At 29.2% G+C, this 18,907-nt stretch overlaps 2 protein-coding genes across 6 annotated transcripts in view; one reads left to right on the forward strand and one right to left on the reverse strand.

The window, feature by feature from the left end:
* Positions 1-458: 458 nt before the first annotated feature.
* On the forward strand, positions 459-2,246 carry LOC102678432 (geminin). Of its 3 annotated transcripts, none has more exons than XM_006609737.2 (5): positions 459-746; positions 1,176-1,294; positions 1,375-1,502; positions 1,592-1,764; positions 1,844-2,246. In XM_006609737.2, exons 1-5 carry the CDS (start codon positions 699-701, stop codon positions 1,898-1,900), a joined length of 525 nt encoding a protein of 174 aa, XP_006609800.1. In that variant the 5' UTR covers positions 459-698; the 3' UTR covers positions 1,901-2,246. The 3 variants fall into 3 exon arrangements, with proteins under 3 accessions (XP_006609800.1, XP_006609801.1, XP_006609799.1); XM_006609738.2 differs by having other exon boundaries at positions 512-746; positions 1,209-1,294; XM_006609736.2 differs by having other exon boundaries at positions 518-746; positions 1,173-1,294.
* A 1,394-nt stretch (positions 2,247-3,640) lies between these two features.
* Positions 3,641-18,907, reverse strand: part of LOC102678745 — a 15,754-nt gene continuing 487 nt past the window's right edge. Inside the window, exons 2-8 of one of the 3 annotated variants that reach the window (XM_006609739.2) lie at positions 18,700-18,907; positions 14,179-14,223; positions 12,778-13,011; positions 7,553-11,624; positions 6,835-7,464; positions 4,696-4,771; positions 3,641-3,750 (exon numbers count right to left, since the gene is read on the reverse strand). The exon at positions 18,700-18,907 is cut by the window's right edge and continues 1 nt beyond it. In XM_006609739.2, the coding sequence (XP_006609802.1) occupies positions 7,645-11,624; positions 12,778-13,011; positions 14,179-14,223; positions 18,700-18,844 (4,404 nt within the window). In that variant the 5' untranslated portion in view covers positions 18,845-18,907 and the 3' untranslated portion in view covers positions 3,641-3,750; positions 4,696-4,771; positions 6,835-7,464; positions 7,553-7,644. Of the gene's footprint in view, positions 3,751-4,695; positions 4,772-6,834; positions 11,625-12,777; positions 13,012-14,178; positions 14,224-18,699 lie in introns of all 3 variants that reach the window. The other 2 variants (XM_006609740.2, XM_031515266.1) reach the window with 2 other exon arrangements.

Below are 18,907 nucleotides of genomic sequence, written 5' to 3' on the forward strand. Positions count from 1 at the left end.
CTGGCATGGAGAAGGAAACCATTAGCATTGGTAAAAGAATGTGTATCTTGACAATATAATATGATAAATAACGCCATCTACCTGATGATATCGCATACATATATAATATATAAAAATGGCGAGAAGAAAATTTTCTAGTAATTTATTTTATTGATATTTCAAATTTTCATATATGACAAAATAAATAAATAAATTAACATTTTTACAATTATATATTATGCTGATTAATTTTTAAAAAAATTTTTTTTTTAATTTTAGTTACAATATTTTAGAGTGTTCATAAATATATCTAATATTCGTATTTTAATAAAAATCTAATATTTATTTAAATTTTAATAATATTTTAAAAAATAATTTCCCTGTTTTTTTGAGAATCATTAAAATAATTTTATATTTATATATTTGTATTAATTATCATAAAAATTATCCGTTAATTTTAAATTATTATTGCGTTATAAAAATAACATTTTTGAGACAGAAGTAATGCTTTAAAGCGGGAAAATAGTACATTATATATATATTGAAGTTTATTGTACAGTTGTAAACGCAGGATGAAGGTTATTTTTTATTTGAATTATATCTATTTTAAAAATTATAATCTGAAAATATAAGTATCATTTTAATATTTTGTACATACGTTCAGTGTTACAATAATAACTGAATTATTTTATTGACTCGCGTTTTTAACGGCTATTATCATGAAACCTGGTACAAAGGTTTCTACCGCTAAAACTGTTACTCCTGAGGTTAGTATAATAATGAAAATTTTAATACAATAATTTTTATAAAAGATGAAAATATTGCTTGCATTTGATTATATTGAAATTTTATTGTTTTGGAGTAAAATAAATATTTTAATTTATAAAACTATTATTTTGTTTTGTTAAATTTTTTATTTCTCTACGAATTTTGAATGTTAATTAACTGTCGTTTTAAATTTATCAATAAATTCTTAAAATTATATATGTAATTGTATGTAATATATAAATATATAAAGATTTTTTTGTTTATTTTGTTTTAATATAATAAATCATCTTTTTTTTTATTAATTATTCATTCATTCTTAATGAACATATAATGTTCATTCTTAATGAATATATAATATATGATTCAAGCAACACAATGCATGTGAATGCTTTATCATACATCATATATTTTTATCTTTATTGAAGCAGGATAAGGTCAGAAAGTCTTTGCACGTTTTGCAGCCAGCAGCAACTGATAAAGAAAATTTAGTTGGTGGTGGGAGGAGGATGCTTAGATCTGCTCTTCCAGCAAAGGAAACAATAAAAAAGTAAATAAATTTTATAATTTTTTTTATATTCCATACTTAAATGTAAATATATTACTCAAATTAATAAAAATTTCATTTAGTGAAGTGAAAGAAAAACCAAAAATTGATGAAAAGCCAAAACGTAAAAAAATAGTTTTAAAAGATAAAGCTGTACAAACTGCAAGAGGAGGAAAAATAAAAATTGAAGTTGAAGATTTAACATCTGAAGGTATATTTTTGTTAAAAACAAAAGTTAAAAATAAAAAAAAAATTATTTTATACCATTGTTAATTTGATAATTTTTCATATTTACATTAGCTGGTCCTAGTGAAAATTATTGGGAAGTATTAGCTGAAAGACGACGGATAGCGCTTGAAGATGCTTTAGAAGATAACAAAGAATTGACTGAACGTGTTGAAACATTAGAAGAAGAAAATCGTATTTATAAAGAAATGTTAGATGAATCTAGAGCACTGGTTGAAGTTTTACAGGTATAATCATAAGCATTCTTTTATAATATTTAAAATATTTTTATAACCAATGTATAATTAAATACAATTTATTTTATAGGAAATGATTGGAGAAGATAGAAATGATATAAATAATTCCCTAGAAGATACGATTTAATTTAATATTATGCAATCAAATACTAATTAATGCCTTAACATCTTGATTCTTTAAACATTAAATGTTTTTTGATTTGAGGCCAAATATAATGGATGATATATAGATTTATTAATAATAAATATTAATAGATTGCATAATCTGAATTAAATTCAAATAAAGCTTTTATAAGCTAGAAATATAAGATTTTTTTTTATGTAATTATTTCTTTTTAATTGTTCATGATTATTTGTATGTATGTACTGAATTAATTAAGACTATGACTGCGAAAAGTTGTATTTACTCAGAATACTATCTAATATAATATAAATATATTTTTGATTATAATTAATAAACTAGTTTTTTAATATTCTTTGAAATTATTTTTTTTTGTACCTTCTAATTAAAAAATTTATAATTTATATTACTTTATTGTTAACAAGAAATAATGATATTAATCGAACTTAGCATCACATGTTTATTTAACAAATCTTTGGCGTAAAAGATTTTAAATTTCATTCAAAATATCAATATAAATTTCATTTTGATAATAAGTGATGATTTGTTCACAACAACGCATCAGATACAATATTATATATATATATTCAAGAAAGCTGTTTTATTTGCATCACATTTTTTAATGAAAATAATTAAGAATTATCATCAGAAGGCATAAAAATCGTGCATAAAAATTTACTGAACGTATTACTGAATATGAGATGCACAAAAGTATACTTTTTTATTTAATATTTCTTCATTATTCTTTGTTCTAGAATTTTACTTCAAATTTATTTTCTTCTCATGTTTGAAGAATATGATTTTTTGATAATATCTATTCAAAAGAATAGCAGATCGACTCCACGAATCGTAAGGCGGTTGAAAATCAGGTGTGCATTGTGAAAACGCTATTAAAAAGCGTTAAAATCAATTCTTAATCTTCGTCTTTAAAGCGGCGATAAATAGATTGCACATAGGTAAAGACGCACTTCCAATCTGGTCGACGCATCATTACCATATCTTCAACATCAAGTAATGGTGCGATCCCGGCGAGTTCACTATGAAAAAATTTTCAATTATTCAATTTTAAAAATAAAAATTTTATTAAATAATTATAAATTAAAAGGATTTTAAAGAAAATTTTCAGGATTTTTTGAGAAATAAAATTTAAGCTTAAATTGTATTATAATATTCATAATTAATTATTCAAAATAATTATTTATCTAATAGTAATCCTTTCTTTTCTTCTCATATATTTTCCCTAATTATTTTAATTAGAGATTTATCATATCTTTTTTATTATATTCTATATTATAGATTTATAAAAAAAAATGCTTTTGAAAATTATATATATATATATAAAAAAGAGAATGTTTAAGAAATGCTTTGAAAAAAAAAATGAAGAAATATATATATTATAAGAAAATATTTTTTATATAAGCTTACTCGGCTTTTTTAAACGCCAACTCAAAATTCATTCTACGATTCTCCGGTTGTAGCGAGTAAAAGTCGAAAGCGTCTGGTCTGAAGTGATGAAGCAGAGCGCAAAACGCCAATCCGTTGTTCCAGCTCGTCGAGAAATTATCTAATTGTACATTCTGCAATAAAAAATATAATCATACCGTAATTGATGCACAATTTTGATGCTAATGTATAATTATTTCTTTCTTTTCTTTCAGAACTGCTTTTTTCTGTAAATAACATACATACGAGTGTGTGAACTCGAAAAGTTCCATTTGCAAAACGAATTTACCTCGTATTCTTTGGTTTTGGAACGGCACCACGCCAGTAGCCGCTCTTTTATTTGTACCGCGTTGTCCCGCACTGTTGGTTCGGTAAACTTGAATCGAAACTCTGTTGCCGGTGACTTTACAGGACTAAATATAGAAGAAATATAGAAGAAAAATTCATCAATTTCAAAGAGATCAAAAGTGCTTAAAAATATAAAATTTATTATTAAAATTATTGGAAAATATAATATTTATGATATTTATAATATTAATATTTGTATATATTAATAATAGCGATTATAGAAAAATATAGAATAAATATCGAAGGCAAATAATCGTTACTGTTTGTTTGAACCATTTATAATAGAAATAAAATCTAAGAAATATCTTTATGATGAGTATAAGTGGATAATGAGGATTGAGGATAATCTAATCATAAACAGAATTGGTAAGTCTTTTTAACTATCAATTATTAAAGTTAAAATGAAATGTTAAAATGAAATAAAACTTGAAAACGCTCTAACAAATGGTCTATCATTATATTGCCTAAATGAATAGCATAGCATTCTTAGAAGGAAATAAAAAGATGCCTTTCGTTAAGAAGATTATGCTAAACAATAAGATGTATTTTTTTTTAGACTTTTAGAAAAGAACATTTATTTTACAATTTAGAAAAAAAAAAGATCCTTTTCTCTAACATATATAAATGTTATATATTGTAGTTTAATAGTATTATTTGATAGTTAATTTGATAGTTAATTTAAATAATGTAATTATTATTTTAATTTAAACTTTAAATTTTAATAATTTTAATATTTTTAAATTTTAGTATTAATAAAAAACTTTAGTACTAATAAATATCATTAATTATTTTAATAGTAATGCTTTTCTTATTATTTAAAAAATGATTTATTAAAAAATATATTTGATATAATACTATTAAAATAGTTATGTTTTTTTTAATACCGCTTTAATAAAGAAGAGATAGAAAAAACTTTTTCGTTGTCTAATAATATCGATTCTTTCATCAATAATAAAAGCGAAAATACCTATTGTATAAATAAACAACGCTTGTAAATAGTATTCAATTACCTAGGTGACGAAGCGGCGCTATTTTGTCTGTCGAGTTCACGAAACTTGGCAAACGGTGATAGCGGCTTCTTGCGAGCTGAAAAACGAATAAAATTATTTAAATCAAGAAAACATTACCATTGTTGTAAAACTTAATTGAAACTCATTTTATCAATGTTAATTGTCTATATCTAATTAAAAATTTGTCAATAAAAATCTTTGCGCATGTGAGAATTATTAGAAGGATTTGGCAAAGTTCAACAAAAAAATTCAAAAATTAAGAAAAAATTTTCGTTTCTCAACCTCGTCGCCATTTCTCGATCAGAGGTTTTCTTTTTTTTTCAAATCAATATAACCAATAAATAACAATATATTGTTATAATACATCATTATTTCAAAAATTGTTTTTCATTTTTGATTTTGTGATTCGAGTCGCAACGAGGCGATGACGAAATCGCTCCAATAGCAAGAAACACGTGGAGCTAGATTTTAAAACTAAAAAATTCCTAATTTAAACTGTGTGTTTTCTATGTTCATGTGAGAAACGTTAGCAATAAAACTTTTAGATAAAGTGCAATAAGTTTAATTCGTGCGTTTTACGCGTTCACATAAATATTTATATTTATGTATGTGTATGCATATGTATTAAACACACGAAAGTAGAGATTCGTATAAATACAATGGTATTTTCTCGATGAAACGCAAAAGTGTGAAAATTAAGTTATCAGAAATAATTCTTCATTGATTTTGCAAATAAAACTTGGAAACTTGGCTGGCGCATCTCTTGATTTTCTTTCTTCTTCTGTGTTTATAATCTCCAAATAAATGCACGTGTAGTACAGTATAAGGCGCGCTATTTTTATATCGATAGAGGACGAATTGCTTCTACGTCAATCGAAGAGCCATTCGCTGTTTATCATAAGTTCCTGATAAAAAATACAGTAAGAGAGCTTTTTTCCTGAAAATTTTAATATTTTTATTTGATAACTTTTAATTAATATTGTTAATATTGTTAATATTATTAATATTTAATTATTATATGATTTTTAAATAAGTCTTTCAATTCTTTTTGTTTCATATTTTATGTTTAAATTAATGAAATTGTGATCTTTGTAAATAATTTGTGCTTTTATTTTTGTAATTTGTGTAAAAATAATTTTTATGATATGATTAATAAAAGAAAAAAATGAGCGAGTGAGTTGTTAATAAAATGAATTTCAATCATATGGCTAGTATATATGAATATATTCTCCTCCATTTTTTGGATTGGAGAGATAACAATCAATATATTATCAGTACATATTATATTATTCATTTTTGCCAAGTATCCAAGCATTGAGTATAAAATAAAACTATTATGCTAATTAAAGATTATCAAACCTTTGTTTTTTTTAATTCATGAAATTAAGTATTTGATCCTTTTGAATAAATTTTGATGCGTTTTTTCTTATTATATTATAATTAGATTCGTTAGTTTCAAACAATTTCAAATTATGTGTGTTGTCGCCTGTTTGGTGAGAGGACGTTATCTAAATTTCTGAAATTAAATTTTTATAATATTAATACTAATTATTTAATAAGTGTATAAATTAAATAAATTGCATATAATAATTTGTATAAATTACCTGTAATATATTAAATAAATTTAAAAGAAAATAAATTTTTTGTTAAAAACTTCAAGATGTATCATTTTAACTATCTTTTCTAAACAAACATGATTTAAAAAAAAATTTTGTAAAAAAAGATATAATAAAAAAACTTTATAGAAAAATTTATTAGAAAAAAAAAACTAAAAAAAGTCAATAAAAAAATTTAATCAAAATTTTGATCTATTATTCTTTAATGATTCATGTATTAATTTATCAATCATTAATAAATTAATTTATTACAACGATTGAAATAGTAATTTGATGATACTGATTGGTTATTATTTTGATTTAATAATTCAACGAAGAAAGTAAATAGAAAAAACAAAAATTCTTCAAAGTAAAATTGAATTAAAATATTCAGATAGCGTCCTCCACTGTATTTTATAGTATCTAGATATATAATATAATACTAATATATGCTACTCTTCAAACTTCGTGCACATTTCGGCTGGTGCAAGCTACACGCTACTGCGCGTCAAAAAAGGATCAACAAAGAAGGGCTGTGACTCACTGCTTTATTCGGGCTTTGGCACGACCTTCTAGCGACTCTGAATGTCCGTCCACAAAACGTGTTCGCGCATAGAGCGCGACTCGAAGCTTATTAAAAAAAGAATAAAAAAAGAGAAGAAAAGAAAAAAAGAAATATAAAACAAACAAGAGTGAAAAGCATACGCAGGGTGTTTCTTCGGCATGAAACAAGAAACTTTCTCCGTGAGAGAACGCTTGATACACGAGCAATAATCAGTTTAGTATTCAGTTTTGTCTCCTCAACGAATAACTTTTAGTATTAGTTGATCCTCTTTGTCGAAATCCACATAGATCCACTGTTTTGAGCTTCTTTTCTATTTCATTGTGTAATTACTCTGAATTTTTTATTCTTTTTATTTCTATTTATTAAGATTACTTTTTTTTTGTTTTCACTTCACTTTTTTTTGATATTTTCAAAGTTTCACTGTCTTCTCTATGACACAACGCTGTTAATTAATTGATCTCTACTAAATTAATGTAATAATATCATTTTTATAAATGTCTTTTTCTGTTTGTTAATTTTTAAAAGATACTCCATAGCGTCACAAGTAAATCGAACTAATTGTTTATATCGATAAAATGTTTCGATTAAACACGATACTAGAGACCTCTTCTGGAATTGAAGGACAATTACAATTATCGACAGCAAGAATCCTTGGGATACAACAGTTCTTCTAGCTAGGCCAAAAAATAGATCTCACCATAGAAAAATCCTAACTTGTATTTCTCGAATACAAGCCATGTTATATAAACGAAGAATACAATGATTCAAATCAGTATAGTATATCAATAATTACTGATTATCAGTCCTCGTGGCTTCTTCGAATAAATCGTCGAATACTTTGTCAACGTCTGCAGTATTCACATTCAATAATGGCATTTGTTGAGGTGTTGGTATTAAAACATGTAATTTTTCTTCGGACAAACCAGGCATAGTACGACTACGAGATAATTCAAGCATTCCTTTAGATGCAAACCTAGGAGATCTTCTATGTTTCATAGAATCCTTTGTTTCAACAATGTCACTTGGCTGATCGAAGTATTGTCTAATCTTATCCTCCATTTTCTTCACGCTATCTGCCATAGAGGACGCTTCAAATTGTTTAGATCTCAATTTTTGAGAAGATGGTGATCTTGGCTTTGGTGGTTTCGGAAACGACGACAGTGATACTGGTGTATTTACACGAGAAGTTCGAGGATAACGATTAGAAATAGCCAACTGATGCCAGGATTCTGATTTCGATAATACTATGGATCTAGAAGGTTTCGTTGCACAGGATACTAAATATTCGTCACTAGAATCATTTGGAGCCATTCCATTTGGAACAGGTGAACGTTCTTTATGAATTGATTTTGTTTGAGAGTTCGGCGTCTGTTCGTAGGCTTCCCTGAGAGCACCCACTCTATTCGCAATCATTGGACTTGGTGAATGTACTCGAGATGTCTCTGGTTTCTTTTGAGAAACAGGTGTTAGATATTTGATGAATCGATTTGATTTTTGAGAGTCTGAGGATCGATCAAAGTTTACAGATTGATTGAAAGTCTGTTCTTGATGAATGGTATGTATGGATTTATTAAAATTAGATTGTTGAAGAGGAATATTCTTTTGAGATATATTTATAGGTTGGTTATGATTTTGTTGTTGGTGAGTTGTCGTAAAATTCGATTGATTGGAAAACTTTTGCTGATAACTCTGAACTAAGTTAGGAGATTGACTTTTTTGATTAATAGTCAAATGTTGTCCAAAATTAGAAATTTGAGGCTGATCATTTAGAGAAGTGATTTCATTTTGCAGACGACGAACTAAACTCTGTTGCAATAAGTTATGTCGACGGATTTCATCTTCTGAGGCAATAGTCTCGTTAGTTGGTGGTCTGGATCTGGTCCATGACCATTGTGAAGGTGATGGAGATGAAGATGTTCTAGAATCCACTGCTATTTCTTCTGATCGAGGTTCAGGACTATCTACCGACGATGCTACCGTTCCAATAGCACATGTATATCTTGTAACCACTCCAATTTCCGGACTGATATCCTGATTTTGAATATTTTGATCATTTGGGAAATCAGAACTTTCTACAGGCCAATCTGATGTTTTCTGATGATTTTCGCATTCTTCTCGTGCATTTAATATTTCATCCGATTGATTGTAATCAGACAAATTAGACAAAATAGGAGAAATAAGAGAAGAAGAATAATCTTGATTATCCGTATTTTCAGTCTGATAATTCTTCACCGGATTTTCAATTGATTTCTGGTAATTTTGAGTTCCCAAAAAAGGCACAATCTCCTTAAAACCCCGTTCATTAATAACATGATCAGGAATCATTACAGGACTATTGAACTCAGAATCATTGGATACAGTGTGGTAATTTTGGTTATGATCCAAAATGAATCTCTGACGATCTTCAGATGTCTGATTAGAATCAGATTGTTCATAACATAAAGGTGTCCACTGTTTTCCACTATCTATATCATTTACTGATATTACTGGTTTATTCAATTCGCTGGAAGTTTGCACAGCAACATTGTTGCAAATTAAATTCTGATTTTTTGAGATTCTAGGTGCTACTCTGAACGATCTCTCTTCATTTTGATAATCTTCGTCGATTCCAGTTTGAACAGCCACAGATGAACTATCTCTTAGAATGGCATCAGTAAAACTATCTTCATCATATTCATGTTCTTTTCCACTTTTTATGATTTCAAGCTTCTCCTTGGATACTCGACGTTCCATCGAAGGATATTGATAGGTTTGAACACGTTTATCTGGTACCACTTTAAAGGAAATCTTACCATCCACTATTCCAGGAAGTCTGTCCCGTTGAATCAATTCTTGTTGATGTTGTTCTTCCAGTTTCTTTGATTCCATGGAAAAAGTTTTGCCAACGAATGGAGCGAATTGCTTGCAAAATGATCGATAATCCAATTTACCATTTTCTGTGACCGTGCCATTGGATTTGCTTTCGTTCTTTTCATGTTCGATCCATGGAGATCGAACAAAACTAGATTTTTCCGGATAGTTTCTGGAGGGTTTTGAAGATGGCTGTGTGGTTTCTCGATCAAACATCATTCTAGCCTTTTCTTTCAACGTGCTTGTCGGCATTGGAACATTTTTCGGCCAGTGATACGATAATGGAACATTTGACGGAGATCCTGATTTTTCTATTTTACGAAAAGGAGAAGATGGCGCGTGTCTGAAACCCGTAGTTGTGTCCATCTTCGTCATTCGAGGACCATAATTTGGATTAGTATTAGAATAAATTTGTGTTTGAGGTGAATTTGGGAACATTTTATTTGCACGAAATTTTAAAGACGGTTTAATTTCTCTTTCATCTGTTGCAGATGATTTATCGAAGGCAGTCTTGATATTAGAGAATCTACTGTTCCAATTTTCATTAGTCAATGATGACATATCCATAGTTTGTCCAATGGTTTTAAATGGAACTACTGAGGAAACTGATGGTACTTCGTTATTCTTATTAATCAGGGCCAAAAATTTTCTATCATTTTCCGTTTTAGGTTGAAATGTGGGCACGATAACATTGACCGAGTTGAAAGTTGTCTTGTCTCCAACATTAATTGGTTTCCTCAAAGAAACACAACCTGCAGTCTCGTGACCAAGACTTTCCGCTTGAAGCTTCAAGTAACTAGGAATATCAATAGTATTTGCACGTTTGATTTTTGACTTCTTTGCACTGAACTTGTTAGCACCACCGTATTTTCCATTCCCTGAAGCCGATAATTCAGCACGTTGTTTGAGTATAGACGCTAATTTACTTACACGACTTCTTTCCTCACTATCTTCAACAATATTATTTTCGTTATTTTCTTTTTCTTGATAATTATTAACTCGATATTGAGTCTGATACATATTTAAATCTCTATTACTCTTACTATCTGCAATATCCATTTGTTGTATTCCTCGAAACACACAATTGTCTCTGATCTCCTTATTTTTATCCTCTAACAATTGACGTTGATTGATCGCATCCTTTGTGCATTTGTCACGAATCTCTTCTGGTTTCTTATCTATTATGTTAATCACATTAACTCCATTTCCAGACACATTCGGATCTTTCTGCTCCTTAGTAACCAGCGTAATATCCAAAGGTAAGATATTCTTTTCTTCCTCTAACCACTTTCTAGCTTTAGCCAATTCTTCCCTGGAAACACCTATAGTATGTCTGGTTCCTCTTCGTCTTCTGCTCGAGGATGTCGATGGTAATACCGATGGTATTTTCTCTTTAGTTTTTTCCTCAGGCACTTGTAGTCTGGACAATAAACTCGATACCAATCTTAACAATTGTAATTTACTTGTAGGATCGGAAGCAGCACCGTGTTTAGCTAGCGCAGCCACATCAATCTTCTCCAAAGTCTCGCGAAGACGCGACAGAGCAGTTTGTATGTCCGATAACAATAGATCCTCCAAAAACTTGAGATCCTTTTTTAATTCCGGCTCTTTGCAGTTGCCCAACGCTTGTTCCATCGAATTGCGCATCCGGAAGTCCTCCTCAGAATCGACGCCGGAGTCCTCGAGCACAGCTGGCGGCTCATCGTCGCGACGACTCCCTAGGGAAAGCTCGAGCGCCGCGCGTAGACGATCTACCAGATGCGGTAATGAATTCCACTCACCGACTGGCGCGTTTCGTCCATCGATGGTGGTACCTGTCGTGGTCGACGTATTCGTGGCTTCTTCTTTTCTCGTCGCGTTCTCTTCGAGTCTCGAGACGCCTTTGTCGTTGTCGTCCACGGTTCCCGTGCTCGAACCCGCTGAAAAAGAAACGACACGAAGCAAGGGTTGAACCCAACAGACGAGCTGAAGAACTTGTGAGACAGCACATGAGGTACACACGAGAGGAAGTTTATTTTTTCTTGTTTGTCGATTCGTTTTTTTTTTTCCTATCGTTTTTTTGTCTTTGTGTTTTTTGTTTTCTTTTATCGTTTTTTTTTGTTTCAATTTCTTTACAGTGAGGTAAGAAGTTAAAAGTTGTATGCATGAAGAGTAAAATATAATCATGTGTTGGTTCGAGACATGGCAAGAGAAGAGAGAAGAAACGTGGAACGCCTGAAACGCGTTTTCGCGAGGAGGAGCCGCTTGGCTTGACCGGCAGTCGCGCTCGCTTTATTTAAAAGCCACGGGATTCTCCGCGATTTATTTTCGGTCGCTCGTTCAACGCCTCGTGGCTACCCACCAGAAGAGAGAGGCTTGACGAATCGTGAACGAAGCCGCGAGACAAGAGATCGGTACCGGACGGGGCCGGCTAATTCAAACTGAATACTATCCAGCATATTTCGTTATCTTATAATTTCAAAATATTTTTTAAAATATTCTCTAGTTTCTCTAGTTGTCATCATTCATATAGGTCGATAATAATAGATGATCGATATTTGTGTATAAGGAGTTAAATTTTTGTTTTTTGGTGGTTTAACTTTTTTGATAAGGAGCCAGATGGATCAACCTCTTCGTTATTATATAATGATAGATTTTATACATAATGTTGATGGAATTGGTCCAGCTTCTTAATTCCTTGTTAATGAAATTATTTTCGATTCATTAAAAATATCTTTTGAAATGTGTATTCGGTAATCATTATAAATTTATCCATTCTAGATTTCAGTAGACTTTATATTATAATAATTACTATATTAAATTGTCAGTCATTTTTAACAGTCTCTGTGTCACAATCATTGATAACAATCATCGAGAGAAAAAAAGAATTAAAATGAATGAAATTAATGAAATTAAATCCGCAATTTAATCCTAAATAACAATGGACTAAATTAAATAGAAGATATAATGATTCTTCTTCAAATCACTTTGCATTTCAATTTACACTCAATTAACGACGCGGAATGTTGAGCTAAATACATTCGATTCGAAACAGGTGATCCATCTATCCTTGAATTACTATGCGTCACGAACCTGCTTGGGTGCCCTCTTTCTTCTCCGTTTCGTTCGATTTCCTCTCGTTCTCCACGAATATTTCTTTTTCCTTTTTCTCTTGGTATAGTTCTTCCTTAGCCTCTTCCGGATATTCTTTTACAGTTTCTTTTGGAATATTCTCATGAGTGTTTAAATAATGTACAGAGTTGGATCTTCTGTTTTCTCCCTCTATGATACTCTGGAAATCATGGTTCTCCACGACAGATTGAATATCTGAAAAAATTTCACAGATATTAAAGTGGAAGTATCAGAAATGAACATAGAATTAAATATTCTGTCAGTGTGATTCATTATAAAGTGAAATTTCTTTGTCAATAATACAAAAATAATAATTCCAAAAGGATGTAAATGAAATTTTTTAAGAACTTTGATTAAAAATGTTTTAATTTATAAGTGGATATAAATGATTAAGTAGAGTCATCATATTATTAATTTCTCATGAAAATAAATATATTTATTATTTATTAAAAAGAAAGAATAGAAATTCAAAAATTAAATATTAATAAACACTTTGGTCAAATTGGTCATCCATTCATGAGAAATATTAGCAGTAGCAAATATTTTTTGAATTTCGTTATCCTATTAAATATATTAATTAACATTAGAACTATCATTTTTGATATATATCAAAATACTGGAAATCAAATTAGATTATTTAGCCTAATTTAATTGTTTCTTTTTAATTGAGTTTCAATAAAAATAAATTATGAAATTTATGAAATTAATGAAAACATTAATAAATTTGATTTCCAAAATTAGCATATTTTCAATAATTATAAATTTTCATTTTGACAAGTTTGATAATTCTAACATTAATTAATTACCAAGTAATATTACTTAAATGATGTTTGACAAAATGTAAGCATTTAGATAATAAATGCCAATAATTAATTAACTTTCTTGTTTATTGATTAATTCTTTTTAATATCGGTATAAATTATCAATAATATTATCAATAATATTTTCATTTTCTTTATATCATACATTTGTGACATAGCAGCAATGGTTACATCGCAGGAAGATGTACGCATTTTATTCCATTTTAATTTTGTTTTTTTTTTTAATGCTTTATTTTAGTAAAGAGATAACGTGCAAAGAGCATCTTTCAATTGTGATAAAGTAAAAAGTAATCAGAATCAGAATTGAGAAATGAAAGAAAATAAGAGATAGTGTTTCGTTAATTATGTTATATATTTGAAAAAGAAAGGAATCATTTGAATGCCTTTTCAGATTCGTTCAGTAGCCACGATTATCGTACATTTTTCCCTGAGTTCTTGTCGACGTATCGTTCATTATTCTATCATACGATATTCGAATAATTCTAGGCCAGAAATATTCAAAGAATATCGTGACACCAGCTCGTCACAAAGAAGACCTCACCTTCCGCCTCTGACATTTTGATCCTCCGGATCTTCAACTGGCCGCCTGGAACCGAAATCAAACATTATTCTATAGCGAGCTATATATCATAAGATTATATTAAAATGTAAAAATAAATAAAAAAAATAATAAATATGAAGAAATAATCTTTTTTTCGATTTGTTATGGAAAAAATATCACTTTTTATTTTTCATTTCACATTTATTAATAGAAATTTAATTTATAAATTTAATCGCTTTGAAATTAAGAAAAAAAGAGAATTTTTTACTTTTTGTTTCAGTTTTTATTTAACCACGACATTGAGCCACTTTCAGCCGATGACCACATTCATTCTACGCGATTTAACAATATCCGGCGCATTTTCGAGATTTCTGATCTTGCGTTTCCGCGAAACAACTGAATATGATCGCGTCTGGGTCCAGAATGTTAAATGACCAACTCTAGGTCTAGCCAGTGTATTTCTCGATCGCAGAGAAGGTTGGCGGCTGTTTCGGAGGCAAGCCTCGCGCGAAAATAACTTTGACCTGTTTTCGCGTATACGGAAATTAGGAAGTCTTCGCTGTGATTCTATGCTTTACGCGCCATGCTCTCGATACGATATATCGATACTCGAAATCGTGACTCGCAAATTATTCAGATGTCGATTTCGATATTTCGATAATTTTATTTCGATAGTTTTATTTCGATAATTCGATAGTTTCGTTTCCTGATGCATAGAATAGTTTGATATAATACCAATAATGTTCAATTTAATATTAGAATTAATGATGAAACTAAGTGAAATTAATTAATTCACAGATTTTTGTTTGAAATTATTAAAAATCCACAAATCCCTTTGATAAAACAATGTTAGTATTCAATTATTTTCATGATGTAAGTATTCTAACTTTAATCATTTTTATACAATGTATATATTAAAATATATATTATAATTGGTTAATATTTATTAACATTAATACGTTAACAGTGAATAAAATAAAAAGAAATTTAGGAAATAAACAATTTAGAAAATAATTATTTTTTATCGTCGAGAATTTCTAGTTACAGATACTGAATTTCTAGTTATAGATACTGAAAATAGATGACCATCAAACGTAATGAATTATTTTTCTAGATTAAACATTGGAAAATAAATCAAAATTATAAAACAATTTTGTCATCTAATAAAAAATAATACTGAAAATAAGATAGTAAGAGAACAAAATATCAAAAACAATGTGTTTGATTAATGCACAAATACAAAATATAATATTTAAAGTTATGATACATCAGAGGTAATTCTCTTCTCTAATTATTCAAAATTATAAATAGAAAAATGAATATATATATATATAAACTAAAACAACATACATTATTATAAAATTTTCATTATTACTTGAAATTTGAATTAGAATATTATTAAAAATATATTTAAAGTAAAACTTTTACAAAAAATATTATTATATTTTTAATATTATATTTGTATACAAAATTTGTACACATTAATACAAATTATATTCGATTATCTATTATATACATCATCTCTTAAATCATACATATGTAGAATAAAAAAATCGATTGAAATGAAAGTGTTTTAGTCTTCATTTATTCTGGTATCATCAACTGCGAATCTTTTTAGAACTCGAGTTAAACAAACATCCTCCAGTTGTTGCTATACCATAATAAATGTTTCCGCGAGTATTGCGTAATACACGTTTACTCATTCACTTCTTTCACGTAAAAGATCAACGCAAAATCTATAAATCCGCGTGTGTTATATTATAAATGTCTCTCCGGCATTATTCCAATCGTTCGGTAACATTTTGGTCACTCGGCAAAGTTATTCGTGTTAATGCCTTAGAATAGCAAGAAAAGGGTAGGGAAAGAGCGACAAACATTCGTACAACGTGATCATAAAGATTATTTTGAGAAACGAACGAGTTTCTATACTTTCTGCGCTTTTGTGACAAACTATTTATAAACTTCATGAAAGTAAAAATAGTTAGGTATATTATCGTAGACTATAATTGTAAATAATTATGAATAATTGTAAATCATAATAATAAAAGGATATAAAATAAATTGTTAATCATTAGGACTTCAAGTGAGATAATTTTGCAATAATTGAATATTAATTTCTTTTTTCAGATCATTTAAATATTTTTAATATTGAAAAATATCAACTTTAATATAGTTTTAAATGTTTCTATATTTAAAATGTATATATTTTAAAAAAAAAGTGAGAGATTCAGTAACCTCATTTGAATCTTTAAGTTTTTAGATTTTAAAATTATGAGAATTAAAGGTAATAATAGTAATAATAAAGAATTACAATTTTTGGATCAATTTTACTTCTGAAGTTTCAAGCTTTTAAGAAATTTTTATTAAGTGCAATAATGAATCTTTGGATAATACCCAATTTCAGAAATCTAATTTTTAATTAATAGTAATAAATCTATGCATAACATATAATTTTTGATTCATCTTTTTGCGTTTACTAAATAGTTTATTAAACACTTACTTTTTCTGCTTTTAGAAATATACTTCCTAGCCAAAAACAATTGTTTTTTAATCAACATATATTTATATTTCCTGTTATAAGTATTAAGAATTTTATATTTGCGAATTTTTATACAAAATGATATAATTGATCTCAGATTACAGGAGATTATTTATTGAAAAAATTTAGAATATAATTAATACATATTATTCATTTGTCACAGTAATAGTACAATTTATTTTTTCAAAATTTGCAATATTTGACTTATTGATGTAAAAATAATTATTTTGATATTTTTTTACTTGAAAAGTTTTTAATTACATACAAATTTATAATTTATAGTGCATGCAAATTCTTTATTATTTTATTTGATTTTGCAGGTTTATCTCATTCGTTCATAAATATCTCAATACTTATGAAAGGAGGTATATTTCTTCTCCTACTTCCAACATTCCATCACGTACACACATTCATATATTCTTAACACTAGAAGTTAAGAAAAACTGATGTCAATGACATCCAGGCAAGAACGTTATTCAGCAAGAATCCTCTAACGTAGGAAACGAAGATAATTTACTCTTCTTGTGTAGTTAGACGATGGTGCTATCGAGGGTGAGAAAGCGGGCGAAAGTTCCGGTCAGTTTGCTTTGCACGCGAGACGACCATGATAGGCAACTGCGTCCTACCATGAGGCTGTATTGCTTTATAAATAGTTCGGAGAAGTTTCACCGTGGTAGACGGCTCTCGATACCACCTCGAGAAAGCACCTTCATCGGTCTTCCTCGAGCTTTAGCGAATTTATTAACCCATTAAAGACCAACCAGTTGAATTAATTTACTATTTATTTATTATTTCTAAATTCGATTTGCAATCTCTCTTCCAATCTTTTTACATTATTGAATTCTATTTTTTGACATTTATGAAATTGTTTCATTTTTTTCATCATTATTCGTTTTTTATTTAAAAAAATAATTAATTATTTTTCTTTACCAATATAAATGTACAAGTTTAATCATATAAATTTAGATTTTCCTTATGAAAAAATATTTCAAAGAAAATAAAAATTTAAAGGAGAACATCACAAATATTAATCATTTTAAAAGAAATTTTAAGAATAGCATTCAAATTTTTAAATTCTTATTTGAAGTAACAACTAATTAATCATTGAGAAAAATGTATAGAAGCATGTAGAAATTATTTTAAATATACGATGTAAAAAGAAAAGTAAGAATACATGAAATCTTATTTGAAAAAGGACATTCCATATCCATTATCTCGATAAAACAATATATTAATTATTAGTACATTCGATTCTATAATTAACATTGCGTTTATGCAACATTTACGCATTTATTTCACTGCTTGATCCTTAATAGGTTAATCAAAATACGCGTATGTCTCGCGACCTTCCGTTTCCATTGCCTGTTACAAGCGATCAAATTCGAGGCGATCGGCCACACGGTCTGTTCTTCGTGGACGTCTGCCAAACGGGCGGTTTGTTGCTCGAAAGCTGCCCGATTTTGGCAACGTACGCGTTAACGATGAATCCAAACGCGTTTCAATCGTCAAGAGCACACGACACAACGGAATCGATTGCGATGCGATGACGAGTCCCTCTTTCTTGGCGGGTCTTCTTCCGCTTTAAAACTCTTGCTCTATTTTAAACCAATTAAATTCTCTGTCGAAATCACAGCCTCTTCCATCCTTCTCCTTACTATTTTCTCTATTCATTTTTTATTCCTCAATATATATATATATGTCTCAAACCATGGACGAGAAGGAAGCTCGGATATTCCACAGAGATCGATGAAAAATGACAAAGCGTTCGATTATTCGGACCCATTGCGAACGAATATGCGATGGTACATCGTTGCGAATTTTTATGAACTTTTCTTTTCAATTTAACAAACATATATATATATTTAATATTGCACGCTCATCCAACTACACATGGTCACTGCTCATGGTGAAAATCGCAACGACATCGCCATCACTTGTCAGCACCGGGTCAATTAGAAGGCAAAAGAGATTATATGGTTTACCTTGAAGGGTCAGAGGAGCAGTGTCGGTGTATTGGGGGCCTACGCGCACGGGAGACTGCGCGAGGAACAGCCTCTCTGCCACCAGACTCTTCGTTCCGGTGGTTATCGTCGTCGTCGGCGGTGCTGGTGGTGGTGGAGGTGCCATAGGTGGTGGTGGCACTGTCGACGGTGGATGATGCTAGCAGCGCTGCCGTTAAAAGCTTACCGT

Source organism: Apis dorsata, unplaced genomic scaffold, assembly GCF_000469605.1.
Source record: "Apis dorsata unplaced genomic scaffold, Apis dorsata 1.3 scaffold_59, whole genome shotgun sequence".
Lineage (NCBI taxonomy): Eukaryota > Metazoa > Arthropoda > Insecta > Hymenoptera > Apidae > Apis > Apis dorsata.